The sequence below is a fragment of the Crocuta crocuta genome, unplaced genomic scaffold (genome assembly GCF_008692635.1).
Source record: "Crocuta crocuta isolate KB4526 unplaced genomic scaffold, BGI_CrCroc_1.0 scaffold257, whole genome shotgun sequence".
Classification (NCBI taxonomy): domain Eukaryota; kingdom Metazoa; phylum Chordata; class Mammalia; order Carnivora; family Hyaenidae; genus Crocuta; species Crocuta crocuta.
This window is the reverse complement of record NW_027532067.1, coordinates 1,339,140-1,359,121: the sequence shown is the minus strand read 5'-3', so window position 1 is coordinate 1,359,121 and position 19,982 is coordinate 1,339,140. Positions and strand designations below refer to the sequence as shown.

At 46.1% G+C, this 19,982-nt stretch overlaps 1 protein-coding gene across 1 annotated transcript; it reads right to left on the bottom strand.

Annotated features, from left to right (window-relative positions):
- Window positions 1-485: 485 nt before the first annotated feature.
- LOC144241781 (serine protease 40-like) lies at window positions 486-9,518 on the bottom strand. The gene is made up of 5 exons (XM_077776406.1): window positions 9,395-9,518; window positions 8,443-8,605; window positions 6,242-6,516; window positions 4,513-4,679; window positions 486-929 (listed from the first exon to the last, which is right to left on the bottom strand). The coding sequence occupies exons 1-5, from the start codon at window positions 9,516-9,518 to the stop codon at window positions 612-614; spliced, it is 1,047 nt and encodes a 348-aa protein (XP_077632532.1). The 3' UTR covers window positions 486-611.
- Between the last annotated feature and the right edge of the window lie 10,464 nt (window positions 9,519-19,982).

The following is a 19,982-nucleotide window of genomic DNA, read 5'->3' as shown; positions in this document are numbered from 1 at the left end:
TATCCTAATAGCAGAGCTCTGAGGGCAGCTGACCTGTGACTTTGGACCTTAGCCTGGTAACCAGAGCCCTTCACAGTCTTCTTCAAATAGAGCCTTTCAAACAGCCTCTGTGACCTGTGGGCCTGGAATATCCTTCTTCATCTCCAGTTCAGGGTGAATCATCCACACCTAGGAGGACCTGTCCCTATTGCACTGGCCATTAGCGCTCTGTGAGACCTAGGGCATGCCACTTCCTTCATGGGGTGAGGCCCTGGCCCCTAAGCCATGACACCTCTTTGGAAGACTCCTCAAGGCTAGTGATTCAGTTCCAGTTCTAACCAGGCCCTCAATGTCCTTGCCCTTCCCTACTTCCAGCTCAGGGAGGAGGGAGACCTTCATGTGCTGAGGAGCTTGAAGGACAGTAGGGTGGAGGTGGAAGATAGCTCTGATAGATCAGAAATAGGAGCAGGAAGCTTCTTTAATAAGCTCTTTTAAATTTTGTCAGGCCTGGAGCAAGCCTCAGATAGACAGAATTGCTCAGAGATGGACACATTTAAGAAGAATGTAGAGTCTGTTGACACTAATGCAGACAAGCTTGTTGGGGAGGGACAGGAGGGGCATCATGGGGTCTGTCACAGAGTCCTTAGGGAAATCAGCAGTAGGAGGAGGGTCTGTGAAGACACAAGGGTTATGCAGGTGCTGGGCTTGTGGACAGTCCCCAGAGAAGAAAAGTCACTTAAAATAGGAGGATTGTCCTGCGGAGGAGCAAAAGAAGGATCAGGATTGGGCGAGGTGCTCCTCTTCTCATTGATCCAGCTGGAGAAGTAGGTGAGCCTGGTGAAGACACTGGGGCCTACGGGATAGCGGCAGGCCTGGCTCCAGCTAGACAGCCCCATCAGAAACCAAGTACCACCGTTCAGCTTGCAGACCAGGGGGCCCCCAGAATCTCCCTGAGGAAAGAGACAGCATGAGTCATGGGGACCAATATAGAGGGGCACACACATGGTTTAGGCAGTGTTAGGACAGTGGCCTTGCCCTCCACCAGAGCGGAGTTTAGGAAGCCTCATGTTAAGGTGGGGCTGTGAATTGTTCTCATCAGAATCATCTGGAGGATTTGAAAAATCCAGACACAGGGTCCCACTGCAGACCTCTTCTATCAAAATCGCAAGGGTAGAGCTCTGGAGTTCACTTCAAAGTCGGTGGAGGGGACTCTGAGCAGCCTTCTAGGCTGGCAGTCACAGACCTATAAGAATATACAGGTGGACCCCAGATATCAGATACCAGCCCTTTGTGCTCCCAACCCTATGGAGAGAAAGTACCACCTGAAGTCCCATGGCACCTGAAGGCCTCTGGCTAAATCATCAGTCCAGTACTACATCCTACCTGGGCATTTATTTTGACTTACTAAGGTCTCTGGTTTGTGGAGCTTCTTTAGAAAATGCAAACTGTTAAATGTGCTCAGAGGAAAAGAGGTGATACCCGAGTCCAGACTGGTAGTGTCGTCAGAATGGCAGGGAGCCCAAAGGGGTTCCAGAAAAATGCTAACGACTTTGAGGTCAGGACTCCAAGACAGGGAGGCACCATCGGGCATAATACTTCCATCTCATGGGCTACAAAGTAAGGACCAAAGAAACACAGCACCTTGCCAGCCTTCTGCTGAGTAAACATGATCGAGTACTCTATGTGTAGGGGACACTGAAATGACATGGAACATGAACACAGACAGGACAGCATACACCATGTGCAGATGCAAGATGTGTAACAGAGGCACCCAGGGGGTGGTAAATGGCAGGAAGGGTTGCCCTAACGGGGCCATCAGAGAACCTCTAAGCAGAGATGGGAGGGATAAGCAAGGCCTTACCTGGAAGTTGCAGGCACAGGTAGGCAGCCTGGCTGGCACAGCTGAGGCTGAGAAGTGGCAGGCCCAGGCCCAGGCTTATCAGCTGGGAGAGTATGGATGAAGGGCCATTGAAGGACACTCAGCAAGGAAGTAATGTGACCTGACACAGATCCTAAAAGGATGGTAGGATGTTCTGGGGCTGGATGAAGCACAGTGAGTGACAGGGCAGAAATCAGCACAGGGAGACCTAGTCCTGAACTACTGCAGCAGAAAGAGTGTGATAAAGACAAGCAAGAAATGGTGAGGCACAAGATTTGCCCTATCTGACCCTTTCCCTCCATCTAAGGTAAAAATGGAACAAGGCAAGAAAAGCAGAATAAGGGCTGAGTGGTGGGTCCTTGGTGTGTGGAGGTCAGAAAGAAGAGGGAGAAAGCAGGAGACACAGGAGGGCCTGCTCTTCAAGTATGATGGGATGTGCTGCAGGGTACAGGGCTGAGCACCAGGTGGGAGGAGGGAAGAAATGCACCTAGGCATCTGGCTGTCTTGGTGAGACTATTCTGAGTAAGGGCAAGCACAAAAGAATGGGCTGAGGCAAGAAAGAAGTAAGGAGAGGGTGCTTGCAGTGGGTGAGCCCTGTGGGGAAGGCAGGCTGAGAATCAGGGTCCAGGTCAGGGGGTTGGTGAGAAGGGAAGGTACATATCGGGTGTTTTAAGGTAGGAGTCATGACAGTATGTTTCTGAGCTGGTGGGAGATGGTTAAGAAGAGAGCCAAAGAGCTAGCAAAAGGAGCAGTAGAGGAACAAGCTCTGTTGGAGGAAGCATGTGGGGGCCATGGCTCCATGGCTTTTCTAGGTTTGACTATGATCATGCTACCTCACCTTGGGCTATCCACTTTCCTCTCTGGGTCTCGGGTTCCCCACCATAAAATAGGTTTCCAGAGAGTAGGAGAAAACATTCTCTATACATGTCCAATAACATACTCATACTCTACAATTCAATGAGAAAGACACACAACCCCATAGAAATAATGGCAAAAAAAACCCTTGAATAGACACTTTTAAAAAGAGGCAATACACTTATGAAAAAGTGCTTATTTTCATTATTCACCAGAGAAATGCAAATTAAAAATTACATGCAATGGTTAAATTGAAAATGGCAGGCAACATGAAGTATTGGAGGCAATGTGGAGCAACCACAACTCTAGCCACTGCTGGTGGGAGTACAAATGGGTATCAGTGGATTGGAAAGCTGCTCTTCAGTATCTGTGAGAGATGAACCTGTGCATACCTTATGGCACTGTAATTCTACTCCCAGGGTCCTACCCAACCAAAATGTGAACCCATGTGCACTAAAACACATGCACTAGGATGTTCACGGAAAATCTATTTATAATAGTCTCAAGTGGAAACTATCCAAATGCCACCAAGACTAGAGTAGATAATTAAAACTATAGTATATTCACACAGTGGATACTGTACAGTAATAAGATGAACAATGTAAACTACACCCAAGATGGATAGATCCCACAAACATAGTGGGAAGAGAGCAGATGAGAATACATCCTGTATAATTCCAAGTATGTAAGTCCCAACACTAATCCACAGAGCTTCAGAAGCCAGGGCGAATCTCAGAGAGTTAGTGACAGGAAGGCAGTATAAGGAGAATTCTTTGGGTGCTGGTTGTTACATGATTGTGCCAATTTTTTTGGTAGTTTTTAAAAATATTCATTTTTGACACAGAGAGAGAAAGACAGAGAGGAAGAGAGAGGGAGCGAGAGGGACAGAGAGGGAGAGAGAGGGAGGGAGGAAGAGAGAACAAAACAGGGAACTGTCAGAGAGAGAGGGAGACACAGAATCCGAAGCAGGCCCCAGGCTCTGAGCTATCAGCAGAAAGCCTCACAAGGAGCTTGAACTCACAAACTGTGAGATCATGACCTGAGCTAAAGTCGGAACCTTAACTGACTGAGCCACCCAGGCGCCCCTGTTTTATTTATTTCTTAGAGAGAGACACAGCATGAACAGGGTAGGGTCAGAGAGAGAGGGAGACACAGAATCGAAAACAGCCTCCAGGCTCTGAGCTAGCTGTCAGCACAGAGCTCGATGCGGGGCTTGAATCCACGAACTGTGAGATCATGACGTGAGCTGAAGTCAGACGCTCAACTGACTGAGCTACCCAGGTGCCCCCCCAAAAGCTTTTTTTAATGTTTATTTATTTTTGAGAGAGAGAGACAGACAGCGTGAGCAGGGGAGGGTCAGAGAGAGGGAGACAGAATTTGAAGCAGGCTCCAGGCTCTGAGCTAGCTGTCAGCACAGAGCCTGATGCGGTGCTCAAACTCACCAATCGTGAGATCATGACTTGAGCTTAAGTCAGACACTTAACAGACTGTGCCACCCAGGCGCCCAATTGTGCCAATTCTAAAAATGCAACAAACAGCACCATAGAAATTATGCCCTTTTCTATGCATGCTATTCTTCAATAAATCTTTTTAAAAGAATAAATGTATGGAATGAACTAGTATTCTTTGGGATCTTCTGACCTTCAGTTCTGAAACTCCAGGCTGGGGTGGGCTTAGGAGGAGGAAGTCAGGGGCTGGGGGAGGATCCACAGAAGACACAAAGGGAGAAGGGACAGATTCCATAGGAGAAGAGAGGTAGCCTGAGTTCCCACTAGATAAACAGAGCCAATCTCACTTACTCTGCAGATGGACTTTCCTGTCATGAGGTCCCCAGCACAAAACATATCCTCGTGTATAGAATATTCACTTCTGCTGGAGTCTGGTGATTGGAAATACATTTTACAGACCTCACTGTCAATGATGCCGACCTCTCCCTCCTGCAGCTGGAATGGTGCAGCCAGGAAATCTGCAGGGAGTCAGGGGTGGGAGAGGGTCAGATGTGGGGTGGAACCTGGGAGACGGACTAGGTCCCTCCCCGACCAGCCTGCTAATGGACATGCTGCCAATTCCACCTGACAGGATTGGGGAAGTCTCTCAGAGGACTTAAAAAGATGAAGGGACAAGACATTCAAGGCAGACAAGAGAGCAAAGAGGAAGGATCTATGGTGGGAAGGGCTAGGAGGGAGGTCTGTGCAGCTTCAGTGGCCTGGGAGTTGAATAAAATGAGACAAGGCCACAGCAGGGTCCAGAGCGAGCAAGGCCTCCTCAGCAGTATGTGGAGTTTGGATTTCATTCAAGCACACTGGGAAACCACCAAAGGACCTCCTTGTGTTTTGAAAATAATTAATCTGGCAGCTATGCAGAGATAGAAATAGAGGCACAGAGGGTGGAGGCTGAGAGTCCCAACTTGGCCTAAGTTCCAGTGATGTACCTAATAGATGCCGGGTGGGGTGAGGTAGTATGACAAATAAGACATGGCCAGGCCTCAACGAGCAACTGGTCTGTGGATGCTTTCCATGTGGATTCTATTTCCACAGATTGCTCACAGATCAGACTGGTGTTTTCATGTGGCAGCCCAGTGTCACAATGACAGCTCCCTCCTGTGAAGTACTTGCCATGTACAGCCCTCACTTGTCCTCAGGAACAGCCCCGGCCCAGCAACTGTGGTCAGGGAGGGGAGAACATGGAGGGAGAAGAACAGCTACAGGCTGAGTCTGTCATTGATGTCAGCTGCTCCCTGACCTGCTGGCTGCTCTAACCTGCAACTTCCCCTCATACCCCAATTCCTGTCCTCTGACCAGTCTTGCAGAATCCTCCTTGTTCTGCCAGTGGTTCTTAATGAGTGACAGTCCATCCCAGGAGGGTGTCTTTGGAAATGTTGGAGAGTTGGCTGTTCTCATGACTAGACAGTGTGACTGATATATAGTGGCCGGGAGCACAGCAAAGAAAATCTTGTCCCAAATACCTCCACTGAGATACTCTGCCAGATCATGACCCTATGACCCTACAAATCATGGCAAATTTACATTCTGCGTTCTTCATGTTACATTTTCCTAAATCAAAAGCATTCACCATTGTGCAAAAAAAAATTCTTTGCTCACTATTTCTCCTCTCAGCCTAAAATGTATAAGCCCAGCAAGCTGGAAGAACAGGCAAGTTTTACTAGAGTTAATGGATGAAGGGAAGTGAGATTCACATAGGAAAATGTTCTTAATCCATAAACACCCAACTTTGCCTCTCAGGCCAGCAAGCAAACTTGTTTTCATTTCCTTACTGTTCTGCTGCCCTAAGTACCTTCCACGGTAGGGGAAGCCCAAGAGGTGTGTGATGAAGCTTTGGAGGGGCCTGACATGGTCTTATGCAGGACCTGTGAATCACAGTGGAATACAGAATGGCTTGGAGTCAGAGAGTCCAAGTTCTCAATTCCGAAAGTTAGATATGCTCAGACTTTTTGAACCATGGACAGAAGGAAACTGAAGAACCTCCTCCTCAGCCCTTACCCTCCCTGCCTGCCTTGCTCCTACTCACCATCCTCGGTGATCATTCCCCAGCCCGTTATCCAGCAGCTGCTGTGAAGGGACAGCTTTGTGGTAGGCTGCGGGAGGCAGGCAGGGAGGATGTGCGAAGTGAAATTCACAGACAGATGCAGTTGCAACAGGGCGATGTCACTGCCCATGAAGTAGTACTTGTTAAAGTCACTGTGAACAATGATTCGATATACTGTCATCTGCTGGCTATGCTCAGTGGGATGCTGGAGCTGATGGTACCCAAGCAGGATCCAGTAGTCAGATGGTTCACGGGACCTGTTGTGAGAGGCTGTATTATCACCTGTCTCCTCTGAGCACTGGGCTAGTACCCTCACACCTCACCTGACTGCCTACCCCTAACTCCCCCAACCCCATAAGCAAAAAGACATCACCATTATTCCAGAGGTTGCTCTCTCCTCCTTTCCTAATATTCTCATCAGGTAGGCTGGATTCCTGCCTATTGCCTCGGAAATCTGTCCTTTGAAATTTTCTGATGGTTTTCCCAGTTTGTCCCCAAATCAAAGGAGCAGAGTATCTCAGTGCTGGAAAGAAACACTGGGGCACATCAAACTATACCCCTTCCTTTTAGAGCAGAGGAGACTTGGCTCCTTCCCAGCTCTGACCAGAACCACTGGAAGGTCCCATGGCTTGGAGTGGTTCTAAAGACCCCATTTCCCAGCCCGGAATAATCCATTCTCTCTTCCCAGTCTTCACACTCAGACTTCCCTAAAGGCTGGTCCCCATCTGGAGACAGACACTCAGTGAGCTTGTGTGAGCAAACAGGGGAGTGCATGGAACTGAACTTGTTTCTGGAACATGAGCAACTTCCCAACGTACATGGCCTGCTTGTGCTGCTCCCATGCCCAGACTCCCTGTGCCTGAATTCTTCTCCCACAAGGCCCTACTAGCTCCAAGCCCCTCCTCTGATACAACCCATGCTACTTCCCCTGACACTGGCTCAGGGTCTACCCTCTTGCATATTCTGGTCTTTCCATCATGTCTCACAGTAGCTGGGTTTATGCCTCACTTTCCTGACAGGATGAGAAACTTAAAGGTGGGTCTTGGATTTCCACATCTTCTCCAGTGGGACCTGCCACCCACGAGTGCTGAATAAACAAACAGAAACCAAGTGGATCTCAAAGTCAGTTGATGCCAGTGGCTCTACCTCCTCTGACTTGGAGTGTGATGCTCTCCCCACTCCCTCTGGGCACAGAATAAGCTCAGAACACACCTGAGGGGCAGACCACACTCCTGACTGTCTGCATCCCATCTCAGGACAGAGGCTGTTTGCTTCCTGCCTCACTCTGGCCTATAGAGACAGTGGTGACCACAGCTCCTCTTAGGCACATAATTCTACTGAAGATTGCTGGGTGCTAATTAAATAGGCAGAGTCCCAAGACGCCTCCAGAGAGAAATGTGCTAGAATGTGCAGGTGGTTAGGACCAAGGGAAGCCTCTGGCAGTTATGTCGATGATGACCTTTGAACAGCCTGAGTGGAAGAGGACAAAATAATTGCCCATTTTGTCCAGGCTCTGACTAATGCTCCCCCAGCCCTGGGAAGTATGGGCCCTAGAACTATTGCTCTGACTTAAAGCCTAAAACCTGTGCCATATCCCCACTACCATCTGCACAAGAGGAAACAAACCCACTGAGATCTTGATGGCCTGCCCAGAGCTGGGCAAGATGTAGAAAACAGAATCTACCTTGAGTAGGAACAGGACTTAGAATCCTAATGTTTAAAGAAGACAAAAAGGTGGGCTAGAGGCAATGAGTTTGGAACTAAAGTTTGTCTTCCAGTAATTGTTGATAATCAGATTAGAGTTAATTTCCATTTAGCTATGTACAAGTAATGTACATGTAGCTGAGACAACCATACCATCTTGGTAAGTATTACCAAAGTGTGAGGAGGGAGACAGATGGGAACATCCCTAGAGGAAGAGATAAGGTAAATGGCCTTTGTAATGGGAGATGTGAACTCAGAGAGTCAGGAGACTGGAGTTAGGTGGTGAGAAGGGATGGCATTCCAAGTGGAGAGGACTGCTGGGTCAAAGGCAGGGGCAACAGTGCACACAGACACCTGGTGAAAGCCAGGAACAAAACCTGGGGAAAAAGGGCTGGGACACATTGTCCCCTTTCTGTTCTGTCCATTTGTGCTCCCTCCCTAATCCCAGCCAAGTCACTGGGCCCATTGAGAACACGCACTTTTGGAAGCAGTGGGCAGCTGAGATCACCCAGTAGGCATCTATGAGTGCAGCTCCACAGATGTGCTTGCCGCGGTAGAACAGGCTGGCCTGCCACGGCCACCGACAGTCTGGCGCGTTCTGGCCACCAAAGATCTTCCCAGTTACTGCTGGCTTCCCACACACTGTGGAGACAATCCAAGAGGCACCTATATTATGGATGCCAGCCTTGGTGCCTCTGAATGTCAGCATCAATAGGACACAGGCCCACCATGGCCCCTCCTCACTTTCCAGCTGGGAAATCCAAGGCCCAGGGTGAAGAGACATGGCTCATGTAACAAAAGGCCACCTGGCTTTGCTGGTGATGGTAGTGCTAAGGAAGCAGCCTGTGGGTCTGAGTAAGAAGGGGGGTTCATGATACAGGCAGCTGCAGAGGCACACATATACATATCATTGGGTGCACAAGTCCAGGCCAGGAGGTGGTGCCGCCCAGGTGCTTCACCAGACCTTATTTTACTTAACTAGCATACCACTGTTTAAAGTCCCAGCAACTAAGTCCCTTGGTAAGTCACTGGAGGGATGCTTTTTACTCCGGGCCACTAAGGATTAAGTGGTTGCACCCCTCCCACCTCAGCCCAATATTCTAGAGACACTGAGGCCAAATGGAATACATTCCAGTTGACAATTCTCCTTCTGAAGCACTGCATCCCCATTCTTAAAGTGAAGAGGTTTTGGGGGTCCACACAGACAGGCCAGTGCTGGGCCTCTGCTCTTGAACAGAGGAGGCTTGAGATCCAGTGGCAAAGCGCTGGCAAGGAGGAGGGGGTGCCCTGGTCTCCTCAACTATGGGTCTCCCTGACCGTGTCCACGGGCAACCCAGGAATTCTAGGGTCCCACTCAGCCAGATGGAGGTTCTCCTGGCCAGTGGGTTGGGTGAGGGCTCCTCGCCATACTCCCCCCACCTCCGCACTCACCATCCAGGGTGGCTCTCTTGGGCTCAGCACACAGCAGCAGTGGGTGCAGCCAGAGCAGGGCTGCAGCCAGCGCACAGGTCCCCTGCCAGCCTGAGCCTGAGCCCTCGGCCCGGGTGCTTGCCATCGCGCCAGTCCACGTCGGCTTCCGGGACAAGAGGCCTGAGCTGCACGAGGCCGCAGGGACTGCTGGGAAACCGCCTCCTTCTGTGGGGAGTATCCACCTCCTGCCCCGCCCTGCAGCCCGTTTGGGTACCAGGAGGAGGCAGCGGGCCCACACACGCTGCCAGAGACCCCAGGCTGATGGCAGAAGCAGAGGACACAGAGGGTCTTTTGCTCAGGGACCCCAGTTTGATGGTGGAGACCTCAGCCCGGTTATGGTATTTGCCTAGGAATATGCACTAATGGTCAGAGGTCAGGCGCTTATATAATGTCACCAAATATTTCTAACTGGCTTTCAAGATCCAATGCACTTATGTCTACCCATCCCCCATTCACATAATTAGGTCAGACCCACTACGGATAATATCCCTTTCTTAAACTCACTCATGCAATATAGATGACATGATCATGGGGTGGATATTACATTATAGTCACAGGCTGCGAGAGGGCATTATGCAAGGGTATGGGTTGTATGGGGAGTTCAACCTCTGGCTGCCACAACTATGTTCTTCCCAAATGCAGAATCATGCACTATATCCCAAGGTCCCCAAGAGTCTCATCCCATTACAGTATTAACTAAAAATTCAGAGTCTCATCTGTTAGAGGAGGTCACTAAGAGGATATGACCACTGGTTGATCTTAGAGCTAGATCCAGGGAGAAGAGGCCCCTCACTCTCTCCCCTGGCCTTGGAATGTGTTTTGCCCACCAATATGGAACTGTTTCAAGGACACAGTTTTGAGAGAGTAAGGTGTTGTTGAGACCATCTGGACTGAATATGTGACTGTGCCTAGTAAAGGCCTCTATATAAACTTTAACATCCAATCTACGTAGAGACTGAACCTCAGGAGTTTGGGAGGAAAAGAGACAGAGTGCATAGGGAAGGCAATCTCATAGGTGCGTGAGTGCAAACTGGGAAAGATAAAAATGTACCAGGACCCAGAGACATGGAGGGAGTGGAGGGAACCCCTTCTGTGGGGAGCCGTGGTGAGTAAAGGGGAAAAGAAAGAGCGGTTGAAACTGCTCATAGAACTGTCCCTGGAGAAGAGAAAACCTCGCTCGGGACTGAGAGTGATTCTAGTTCTAGCTGTGGTGCTGACTTTGGGCTGGGTGCCCTGGTCCCAGGCGGAGCCAGGAGAAACTGCTCTGAAGCTCTTCCAGCTCAATCCCCAGCAGGCAGGCGGCCGGCCTGTGGGATTGTGTTTCCAGCAGTATCAATAAGGTGTGCGGACTGGGACCTGGAAACGAGGCGGGGTTGGGACATAGAACACGGCCCACCTTGGCTGCGCTCATGGAGCAGGGAGATCGGAGTGATTTGCAGTGCTTGGTTCCGGAGGGGACTGGGACGCTGCCATTTTTCTCCCCACAACCACCAAGGAGGGACCTCAGGGAGCAGCCCACTGAGCACAGTGGAGGCTAAGACCTGCCTACACCAAACCATGCACATCCCAGCTGGGGAGAGTTTTGTTTGTTTGTTTTGTTTTGTTTTTTACTGGAGCCTGGAGCAAGATCGATATGGATGCACTGCTGTGATTAATTTTAGATCAATTCTTTCTATGCAGATATATTTTCCTTTGTCTCACTATTATCCCTCCCCTCTGCTAGACTGGGCACTTTGGTCATTGGTTTGCTTAAACAGTCACATTTAATCCATTTTCTAGATGTATATTCTACACCTCCATTGTTACCTTTCTCTCTCTCTCTCTCTCTCTCTTTCTCTCTCTGGAGTAATCAGACTATATAGTTTCTCTGAGTAACATTGTCTTCGTTTCTTTCTCCTTGCCTCCTACCATATTCTCCTCCTTCTCTCTCTGAGTTAAGCCTCTTAGTCTCTCTGCCTGGTCATTGTCCAATTTCGCTTTCTCTCCACCCTGTCATTTCTTTATATATGCTCTTCCATCAGCACTGCATACACCCTGCTCTTTATTTGTAGCTGGGAATTCTGATTTCATGCTTTTAGATTGTCCTTTGTCCTTTGTTTTGTTGTTTTCTTTTTCTTTTCTTTTCCTTATTTTTTCTTTTCCCTTTCAGTTGTTTGTTTCTTGGATTTGTCTGTGCATTTGTGTGCCTTTGTTCCCTGTGTGTGTCTGTGTGTGTGTGTGTGTGTGTGTGTGTGTGTGTGTGTGTCTGTTTTCTTTTCCAGGGCTACCTCAAGAAATAAGCCAGAGGAAACATGGTGGAGAGTCCCAAATACCACTACAAGTAGGGAAATAAAATAACCAGTGTCCCAAAAAGAGAGACCAAGAGACAACAGTAAAAGAACATTTCATTTCCTGAATGGAAAGGCCCTGGACAGTCAATGAGCCTTCTTTAAATTTTTTTAAATGTTTTTTTAAATATTTATTTCTGAGAGAGAGAGAGAGAGAGAATGAGCAGAGGAAAGTCAGAGAGAGAGGGAGACACAGAATCTGAAGCAGGATCCAGGCTCTGAGCTGTCAGCATACAGCCGGATGCAGGTCTCAAACTCACAAACTTAAGATCATGACCTAAGCCGAAGTTGGACACTTAACCTACTGAACCACCCAGGCGTCCTTCAAAAGAGGGGCATCTTAAATGATCATGATATTGACATCATTCTTACATTTGTACACATGAAATAATCAAGGATATTCATTGTATCAGAAATTACCTAATTTCCTTCCAAAAGAGAAATGTTAAATCAACTACACTACATCCGTAAAATAGTATATGATACAGTTTAAACAACTGAGACATCTATGTATGTATTTCTGTGAAAATATCACCAAGGTAAATTATTGAGTGTAAAAACAAGAACTTCTTGTTCTGGCAGTAATGGAGCAGCTTCACATCATGAAATTAACAAAAACTGGACAAACTATAGGCACCAACTACACAGCCAAAGCAGGCAGAATTTAAGGAGCTACAAGTCCTTTGAAAACAAGAAAACTCATGAGATGTGTTCCACATTTTGGTTTTTTCCATGGTCCACACAGGAACAGAACTCAGGCATAAAAGACAACATAAATGGCCTGAGGATTTGGGAATTTATGTTCCCAAACATAAACTTTATGTAAAAGGTAAAACTGAAAGTTTCTTACTTGAAAGTAAACCCCAAATTTGCATACACATTCTTCACAGGGTATTGTTTAACTGCTTAACTGGGCATGGTAGAGCTTCACTCCAAATAGCTAGGCAAAACTTTAAGAACAGTTGGGAGTAAAAGAGATCAAAGGGTTCTGTTGACACCCAGTGCTGGGAACACAGAAGCTGGAGTTAAAGTCCTGGCAAGGTAGAAAATCTTGCTGTACTTTCTCATGTTCTCCTTAAGACAGAGGAGGGACACACCCTAGAATTAAGAGCTGTACTAGAAGAGCAAAAGTAAAATTAAAATAGCTTCCCTATGATAGTTCGTTTTATGTGTCAACTTTACTGGAACACAAGATGTTTAGATATCTGGTGAAACATTTCTGGATGGATCTGTGAGTGTGTTGCCAGAAGAGATTAGCATTTGTTTTCTTGTTTTTTAAAAAATTTTTAAATGTTTTATTTATTTCTGAGAGAGAGAGTATATGTGTGTGAGCAGGGAAGGGTCAGAGAGAGAGGGAGACACAGAATCTGAAACAGGCTCCAGGCTCTGAGCTGGCAGTCAGCAGAGTCCGTCGCAGGGCTCAACACCCCGCCCCGCCAACCGTGATATCAAGACCTGAGCCGAACTGACGAACTGACGCTTAGCTTAACGTCTGAGCCACCCAGGCGTCCCCCCCAGGTGCCCTGAGATTAGCATTTGAATTAATAGATTGTGTGAAGTACAACGCCCTCTTCGAAGAGAATGAACCATCCCATCTGAGGAGAGTCTGAATAGAACAAAAGGTGAAGGAGGATTGAATTTGCTCTTTGCTGAGGTGGGATATTGAGCTTCTCCTGTCCTCAGAACTCCTGGCTCTGCAGCCTTCAGACACAGACTGGAATCTGTTGGCTCTCTGGCTCTCTGGCCTTCAAACTACACCACTGGCCTTCCTGGAGCTCCAGCTTTCAAGAGAGCAAATCTAACTCAGCCTTCACAATCACATGAACCAGTACCTTATAACAAATATTTTTACACACACACACACACACACACACACACACACACAAACTTGATCATGTTTCTTCTCCAGAAAAGACTAAATAATACACTCCTCTGATAAGCTGCAGAACATACTGAGACTTAAGCAGAGTTAGAACAAAAAGAAGATATAAAAAGGATATGGGAAATATATGTGACTCAGAGGAAAAAGAATCCAAATATACCTATATTTGGAATTCCAAAAGAAGTAAGAGAAAGATTGGTTGGAAAGCAATACTAAAGAAATGCTATAACCATAAGTTTTCAAAATTAATGAAAGATATCAAATTGCACTAAAGAAGCTACAAATAACAGGATAAATTTAAGAAAACCACACATTTATTAGAATTACTGAAAACAAAAGATAGAAAGAACACTAAGTTTCTCCAGGGTCAGGGAGGGAGAAAAACATATTACCTTAAAATAAAATAAAAACAAGACTGATCTTTCTGAGATATAATTTGTGAGAAGGAAGTAAGGGAGAGGATTCATTTTCAGAAACATCAAATAAAAGTTGTGCTGTCTAATTAACAGTAGGTTCACAATCTATGGGAAATATGAATGAACCCCGCCCTCTCCCCCACAATAGTCTTTTTGGTTCTTCTTCCTCTCTCTGTTTTGCGGGATTCTTTTCTCAGACTTTGCAATGAGCATGCCCCAAAAAACAAAGGGGAAAAAGGATGGAAAGTCTCTGTGTCACCTCAGGGAATGTACATTTATTCCAATCAGACTACTTTTTGGGTTACCTGGGCATAGGTGAACTCCAAGTAAGGGTGTAACCTCTGTAGTACTCAGCCAGTGAGGAACGAGGGGAGGGACTTGCATGCTAGGAAATAAACTGTTTTAACTTCCCCAAGTTGTGCCTGTCCATCAGACACTCCCTCTTGTAAGAATGTTGATTAAAGCCCCACTTCACTGTGCTGCAAGTCTCTGCATCCCTCCTTTGATTGTGACTCAATCATGAGCCCACAAATATGTGGGCTTATTTTTCACATAATTGTTACAGGACTTTTTACCTCAATACTCAGGGTTCATTGCCTCACTGCTTCAAAGGAAAAAACAGTGGGACACAAAATAAAATGAGCAGCAGGCAAAAGTTTATTAGAGTGTAAGATTTCTAAGAATATAAGAATAGTATAAAAGCTCTCTTTACAGAGAGGGGGCATTGAAAAGTGAATGTCCTCGACTATAGGCAAGGGACATTTTCACAGGGTTTGGTGGACCCCTTTCCTTCTCCTTTGTTATCTCTCAGGTTCTACCCTCATTGGCTAGGTAACTCTAAATGCCTACTCATTCCCTTTTGATTGGGTCATTTCCACTGTATGAGGGGTGGTGTATGGTAGTACCATTCCTTGTGGTTGATACATTTTATAGTCTATTTGTTTTCAGTTAGGTCTTTTGTCAAATTCCTGAGGGAAACCTGAGGGAGGAGTAGGTGGTTTCTGTTGCATTCTTAAGAGGAACTTTACACCTGAGGGAGTTCGCTCCAGGCCAGACATTCCCAGAAGAAATGTTTTAAAATATAGTAAAACCTGGATTGCGAGTAACTTGTTTTGCGAGTGTTCTACAAGATGAGCAAACATTTCTAATAAATTTTAAGTTGATAAACAAGCTATGTCTTGCAATGCAAGTAGTACGTGACACCAAACACAATTACAACTGAACTAAAGTTTCTTGAAATTCGCCTTGATATATAAGTGCTTTGTATTATAAGCATGTTTCTGGAACAAATTATACTCACAAACCATGGTTTCGCTGTATATGTTTTTCTCTACCCAGGGACCTTCAAGCCTTAACCTCTCCCTTTCTGTTTCCTGAATCCTATTTTTCCCTATCATATAATGGAAACCAAAAGAAAAGAAAAGAATCATAAAACCTAGAAGAAAAAAACCCACAAATCTAGTGATGTGAAATGTTGAAAGTCAGGAGCAAATGGTCAAGAAAGAATTCTTGAGATGTCTTCAGTGCAAAAAGCATTGTTTTATTAAAGCATGAAGATAGGAGCTGTGGGCAGAAAGAGCTGCACTGAGGTTGTGAGAAGAGTGGCTGATTATATACTCTGAAGTTAGGAGAAGGTTAGGGATAGCATAAGTCTCTAAGGAATTTGGAAGCAAGTTTTCCAGGACCTTGAGGAGGTAGCTGTTATTAGGCAAAAGTCATTTATTATTTTCCAGTAAAACCTTAGTCATAAGACCCTTCAGATGTGTATCAGTGGGCCATATGCTTGGAGGATGATTGCTAACATATATCTAGAGGAGGGAGATAGAGATAAAAGAAGTTTCCAAAGGGGGTTTTACAGGATCCTGGAGGTCAGGCTAATGTCACCTTTAAGGTTGACTTCTACCTCTAGCAAAGTGTTAACATTGGGGCAGCTAAGCTCCTTGAGGAAGGTCACTCTGTCTCAAGTACTTGTCAATGGGCTGTAAGCTGTAAGAAAGTTTAATTTTTTTTTTATATTTCTTTTCTCTTTGTTCTCCACATCACTAGGACTTTATATCTAGTGAAAAATCTTCAAAAATAAATGTGAAGCAAAACTGATTTTATGTTTTTAAAAGTTCATAAAATTGTTCACCAACAAACTGGAACAAGTACTATACCAAAAAAGTACTCTTGAACAAAGGTGTGAGCAAATCACAGAAAGGAATGAAGGGAACCAAGAAGGGCAGACATATGGTAAATAAAAATAAATATTGGTTGTCTAAAACAGAAAGAATAAAAATATCTTTCAAGTATAAGTAGAGATAAAGATTATAGGAACTACACTGAATGAAAATGCTTCAATTAAAAGACAATTATGGTTAGATTGGATTAAAAAATAAATAAAACCCAAATATAGGTTGTTTACAAAAGATACACATTAGACATAGGGACACAGGAAGACTAAGCCACCAGAGCCCCATTAAGGGCAAGGAAACAGAAGTTTCTGATCCTACATGTAAGTCTGAGATAACAGAGGGTGGTGAACAAAAGATGCTCGAAAACGAGACAAAGGAGTCAAGGGAATGGGCTGAGCACACCTTTATTATAAAGGGCTCTCGGCGAGGTTCCGCGGCTTGGGGGTAGAAGCAAACTGGGGAAGTCGCACCCCGAGACTGGAGAGAGGGGTATATATAGGACAGTAGTTCCCGGTTGAGACCCATGAGGGCAGGTTTCTTTATTTGGTCTCGCTTTTCCTGGGTTGGGTCTCGTTTCTGCTGAGGTGATGTGTCTTCTGAGAAACCAGTGGCGGGAAACTGGGAGCGGAAGCTGGTGTCGGGAAAGTCCTGAGGCAGTCATAAGATGGAGTCCGATCTGCCATCTTGGTGTTTTTTTCCAGACCCGTCAGACCAGCCATCTTGGTGTCCCTTCCCAAACCCACCAGACTTGTCACTACATAGATGAAGATCTGGGTCATTCCATACCTGGCAAACCACTGGAGACCCACTAAGTGCTGTTCAAGGAAATCCAGAACAGGTGGCTGAGAAGGGAAATAATTAATACTGTTTACCATCTTGGGACTAGTTGTAAAGTAAGGTTTCTAATTTTTATTTTGTTTCATTTTTTAAAAATAGTTTGTCAAGTTGTTTTGTTTCATTTTTTAACTAACACTCTTGTTTTAATTTTCTTCAGAGACTAGTGACTTCCATTGCCTTGAAGAGGGCTCTGTGGCTTATAAGTTTTTACCTTCACATTGTGTTCTCACCACAATGCAAAAATGAAACTGCAGGAGACAACTCGCCAGAATGAGAGATGCAGGGAGACCATATGAGCTGCTTATTCTCCAAGGCTGTTTGCCACTTGTTTCCCCCAGCCATAAGGCTGACTCACATCAAGCAGGTTTGTGAGAGACTGTCAGATCCACTGGCACCTGTGCACATGCAACAGAAAATACAGCTATGATAATGTTCTTTCTGTGGGGTGAATGCATCTTTAGTCAACAGATCACTTCTCCCTTGATATACAGTTGATTTTTCAGAAAATAAGAATGTGAGCTTAAGGTGACCACATGCCCTCTATACTAAGCAGTGGCCAGCTCAGTGATGCCTAATTTAATTTGTTTCCTCTTTTTCTGCCTCATTCTCTTTCCCCTTCATTCCAGTTTTCCTGAGATTGCTCTTTTTAAAACAGATAGCATATGATTTTCTTCTTGGGCTCTGCTTTTTGAGGAACCCTAGATTAATCACAGTTAAAAGAGGAAAATCCAGACCATTGCCTAGAGAGTTCCAAGTTTTTGACCTCATGAATAAATGTTTGACTTCATGAATAAAAATATCTGAGGAGGGACTGAACTCAGTCTCTGAAAATGTAATTGCATGCAGTGATAAAAACAATTGGCTCTAATTACCTGACAGAAGATGAGACTCCAGGAAAAAGGCCATGCTGTACATCCGTCCTCAACTACACCACCAGGTTCTATCTTGCTCCAATGTGTCTTTGCTCATGCCATTTGCCTCCCCACAGTGCTCTACTCCCTGCCCCCCTCCACCCAGCCTCCCCAGGTCTTCCTATACCTCCTCCAGGAAATTCCTCAGCCCTTAAATTCCTGATGCCCACAGGGTAAGCAACAAATGACTTTTTGGTAATTAAGCTTGTCTCCAAAACTGGACTCAGCTCCTTAGAAGGGACACTGTGCCCCTAGACTGGGAGCCACTTCAGCACAGTGATTACACTGGCTAATCACTGTATCCTGCCTTCTGAGTGTGCCCATTCCAGGGACTTGGCTGGGAGCCTGCAGAAAACAAAGTCCCTAAGCTGTCCTGCTTAACAAGACACAGACTAGCAAGTAGGAGGCAAACATGGATAGCACACAAGAGGCTTGGCTGCAGCAAGCAGCCCCACAGGTAGGACAAACTGTGCATGCCACCACCTGCTGGCTCTCAGCACAGGACAGGGCATATGGTTGGCAGTGGCCCAGGGCTACTTCTCTGAAAAGATCTGTTCTCGGAAGTCTCTATAGATGGGAGAAAGAATGCCTTCCTTGGCTTGCTCCTGGGGCTGCATCTTCAGAGAGCTTTTGCTCTTTCCTGACAGCCAGCCCAGGAGCGTGCCTATTGCCAAAGTACTATGGGACAGCAGATGGATTGGAGCTTCATCAAACAATGGTGGATAGATAAGAGGGCCTCTGGGTTTGTTGAGAGGTTTCAAAGCTGGATGAAGTCAGAGGACTCTTGAAAACAGTTATTTGCTCTTATGGATCTAGTGGCCAGAGTTAATTAAATAGTCTATTTTCATTCTCGGGGTCAGCTTTGAGACTGAGAGTAACAAGAGTATTTACCTGGGGATGTTTATAATGTTCTATGTCCTCCCACCTCTGGTGTCTCGTGTACATTCACAGGACATAAAGAGCTGGCAGGGATATCAAAACATTGACAGTTCAACCCCACATATCAGAGATTAGAACAGAACTCTAGAGACAGGTTGGGTGGCACAGGGCAGAGGCTCATGGTGCCCAAGCCACCCTCCTTACAACCCAGAGCTCCCTTCTCATTCTAGGTAGGGGAAGAAGGTTTGTCTGGGGCAAGGATGGGAAGCTTAGCTGAAGCTGTCCACTATCTTGGGTGGGAGGGGCTCATCCACCCAGGGAAAGTCACACAAGGACTCAGCCAATAAGGCTAGATGGGGATCACAGGACAGTTCCTGATTCCTTAGTCTCTGGGGCTTTAGACCATACTTTGGACTCCCTGGGGAGCAGAATATGCCCTAGGGGCAGTTTTTTCAACCTCTTCAGGGGAAGAGCACCTTAGTTCCTCCAGTCTCAGGATTTTGCAGTGTTCATGAAGGGAACACAGAGATGGGGAAAGATGGAAAGTTCTCCAAAGGGAAAAAAGAGACACATTCTTTTTTTTAAAAAAAATAAAGTTTATTTATTTTGAGAGAGAGCACAAGCAGGTGAGAAGCAGAGAGAAAGAGAGACAGAATCTCAAGAAGGCTCCATGCTATCAGTACAGAGCCCAATATGGGGCTTCAACTCATGAACCATGAGATCAAGATCTGAATTGAGATCAAGAGTTGGATACTTAACCAACTAAGCCACTGAGGTATCCCAGGTACACATTCTTAGTAAAATAGATTGGACATTCACATGTACCTTTAAGCTCTTCAAAATCCTCACAAAATGCAATAATGGACTTTAAAAAGGTATGAACCCACCAAGGAAATGAGAAAGAGTGAAAACAACACAGACTGGAGATGTCAAGGATATGCTGGAAGAGAGGAAGGAAGGCAGACAAGAGAGAGGGTCAGAACTCAACAGAGCTACAAAGGCCAGGTCTGGCCTGCCTGAGAGGAGAAAGCAGTGGGAGAAAGGCAAGAAAGTCTCCAGACCTGCCCCACCTGTGGTGAGAGAGACCTGAGCAGGGAGTCCAGGTGGGTTGACTGCCTATGCA

What these genes read in the sequence shown, in the direction of transcription:
- LOC144241781 (XM_077776406.1), bottom strand. Translation starts at nt 9,518, where the DNA reads ATGGCAAGCACCCGGGCCGAGGGCTCAGGCTCAGGCTGGCAGGGGACC. An exon ending in GCTGCCCACTGCTTCCAAAA is followed by an intron (nt 6,517 to 8,442) that starts GTGCGTGTTCTC and finishes CTCTCACAACAG; the next exon opens with GTCCCGTGAACCATCTGACT. An exon ending in GGGAATGATCACCGAGGATG is followed by an intron (nt 4,680 to 6,241) that starts GTGAGTAGGAGC and finishes GACTCCCTGCAG; the next exon opens with ATTTCCTGGCTGCACCATTC.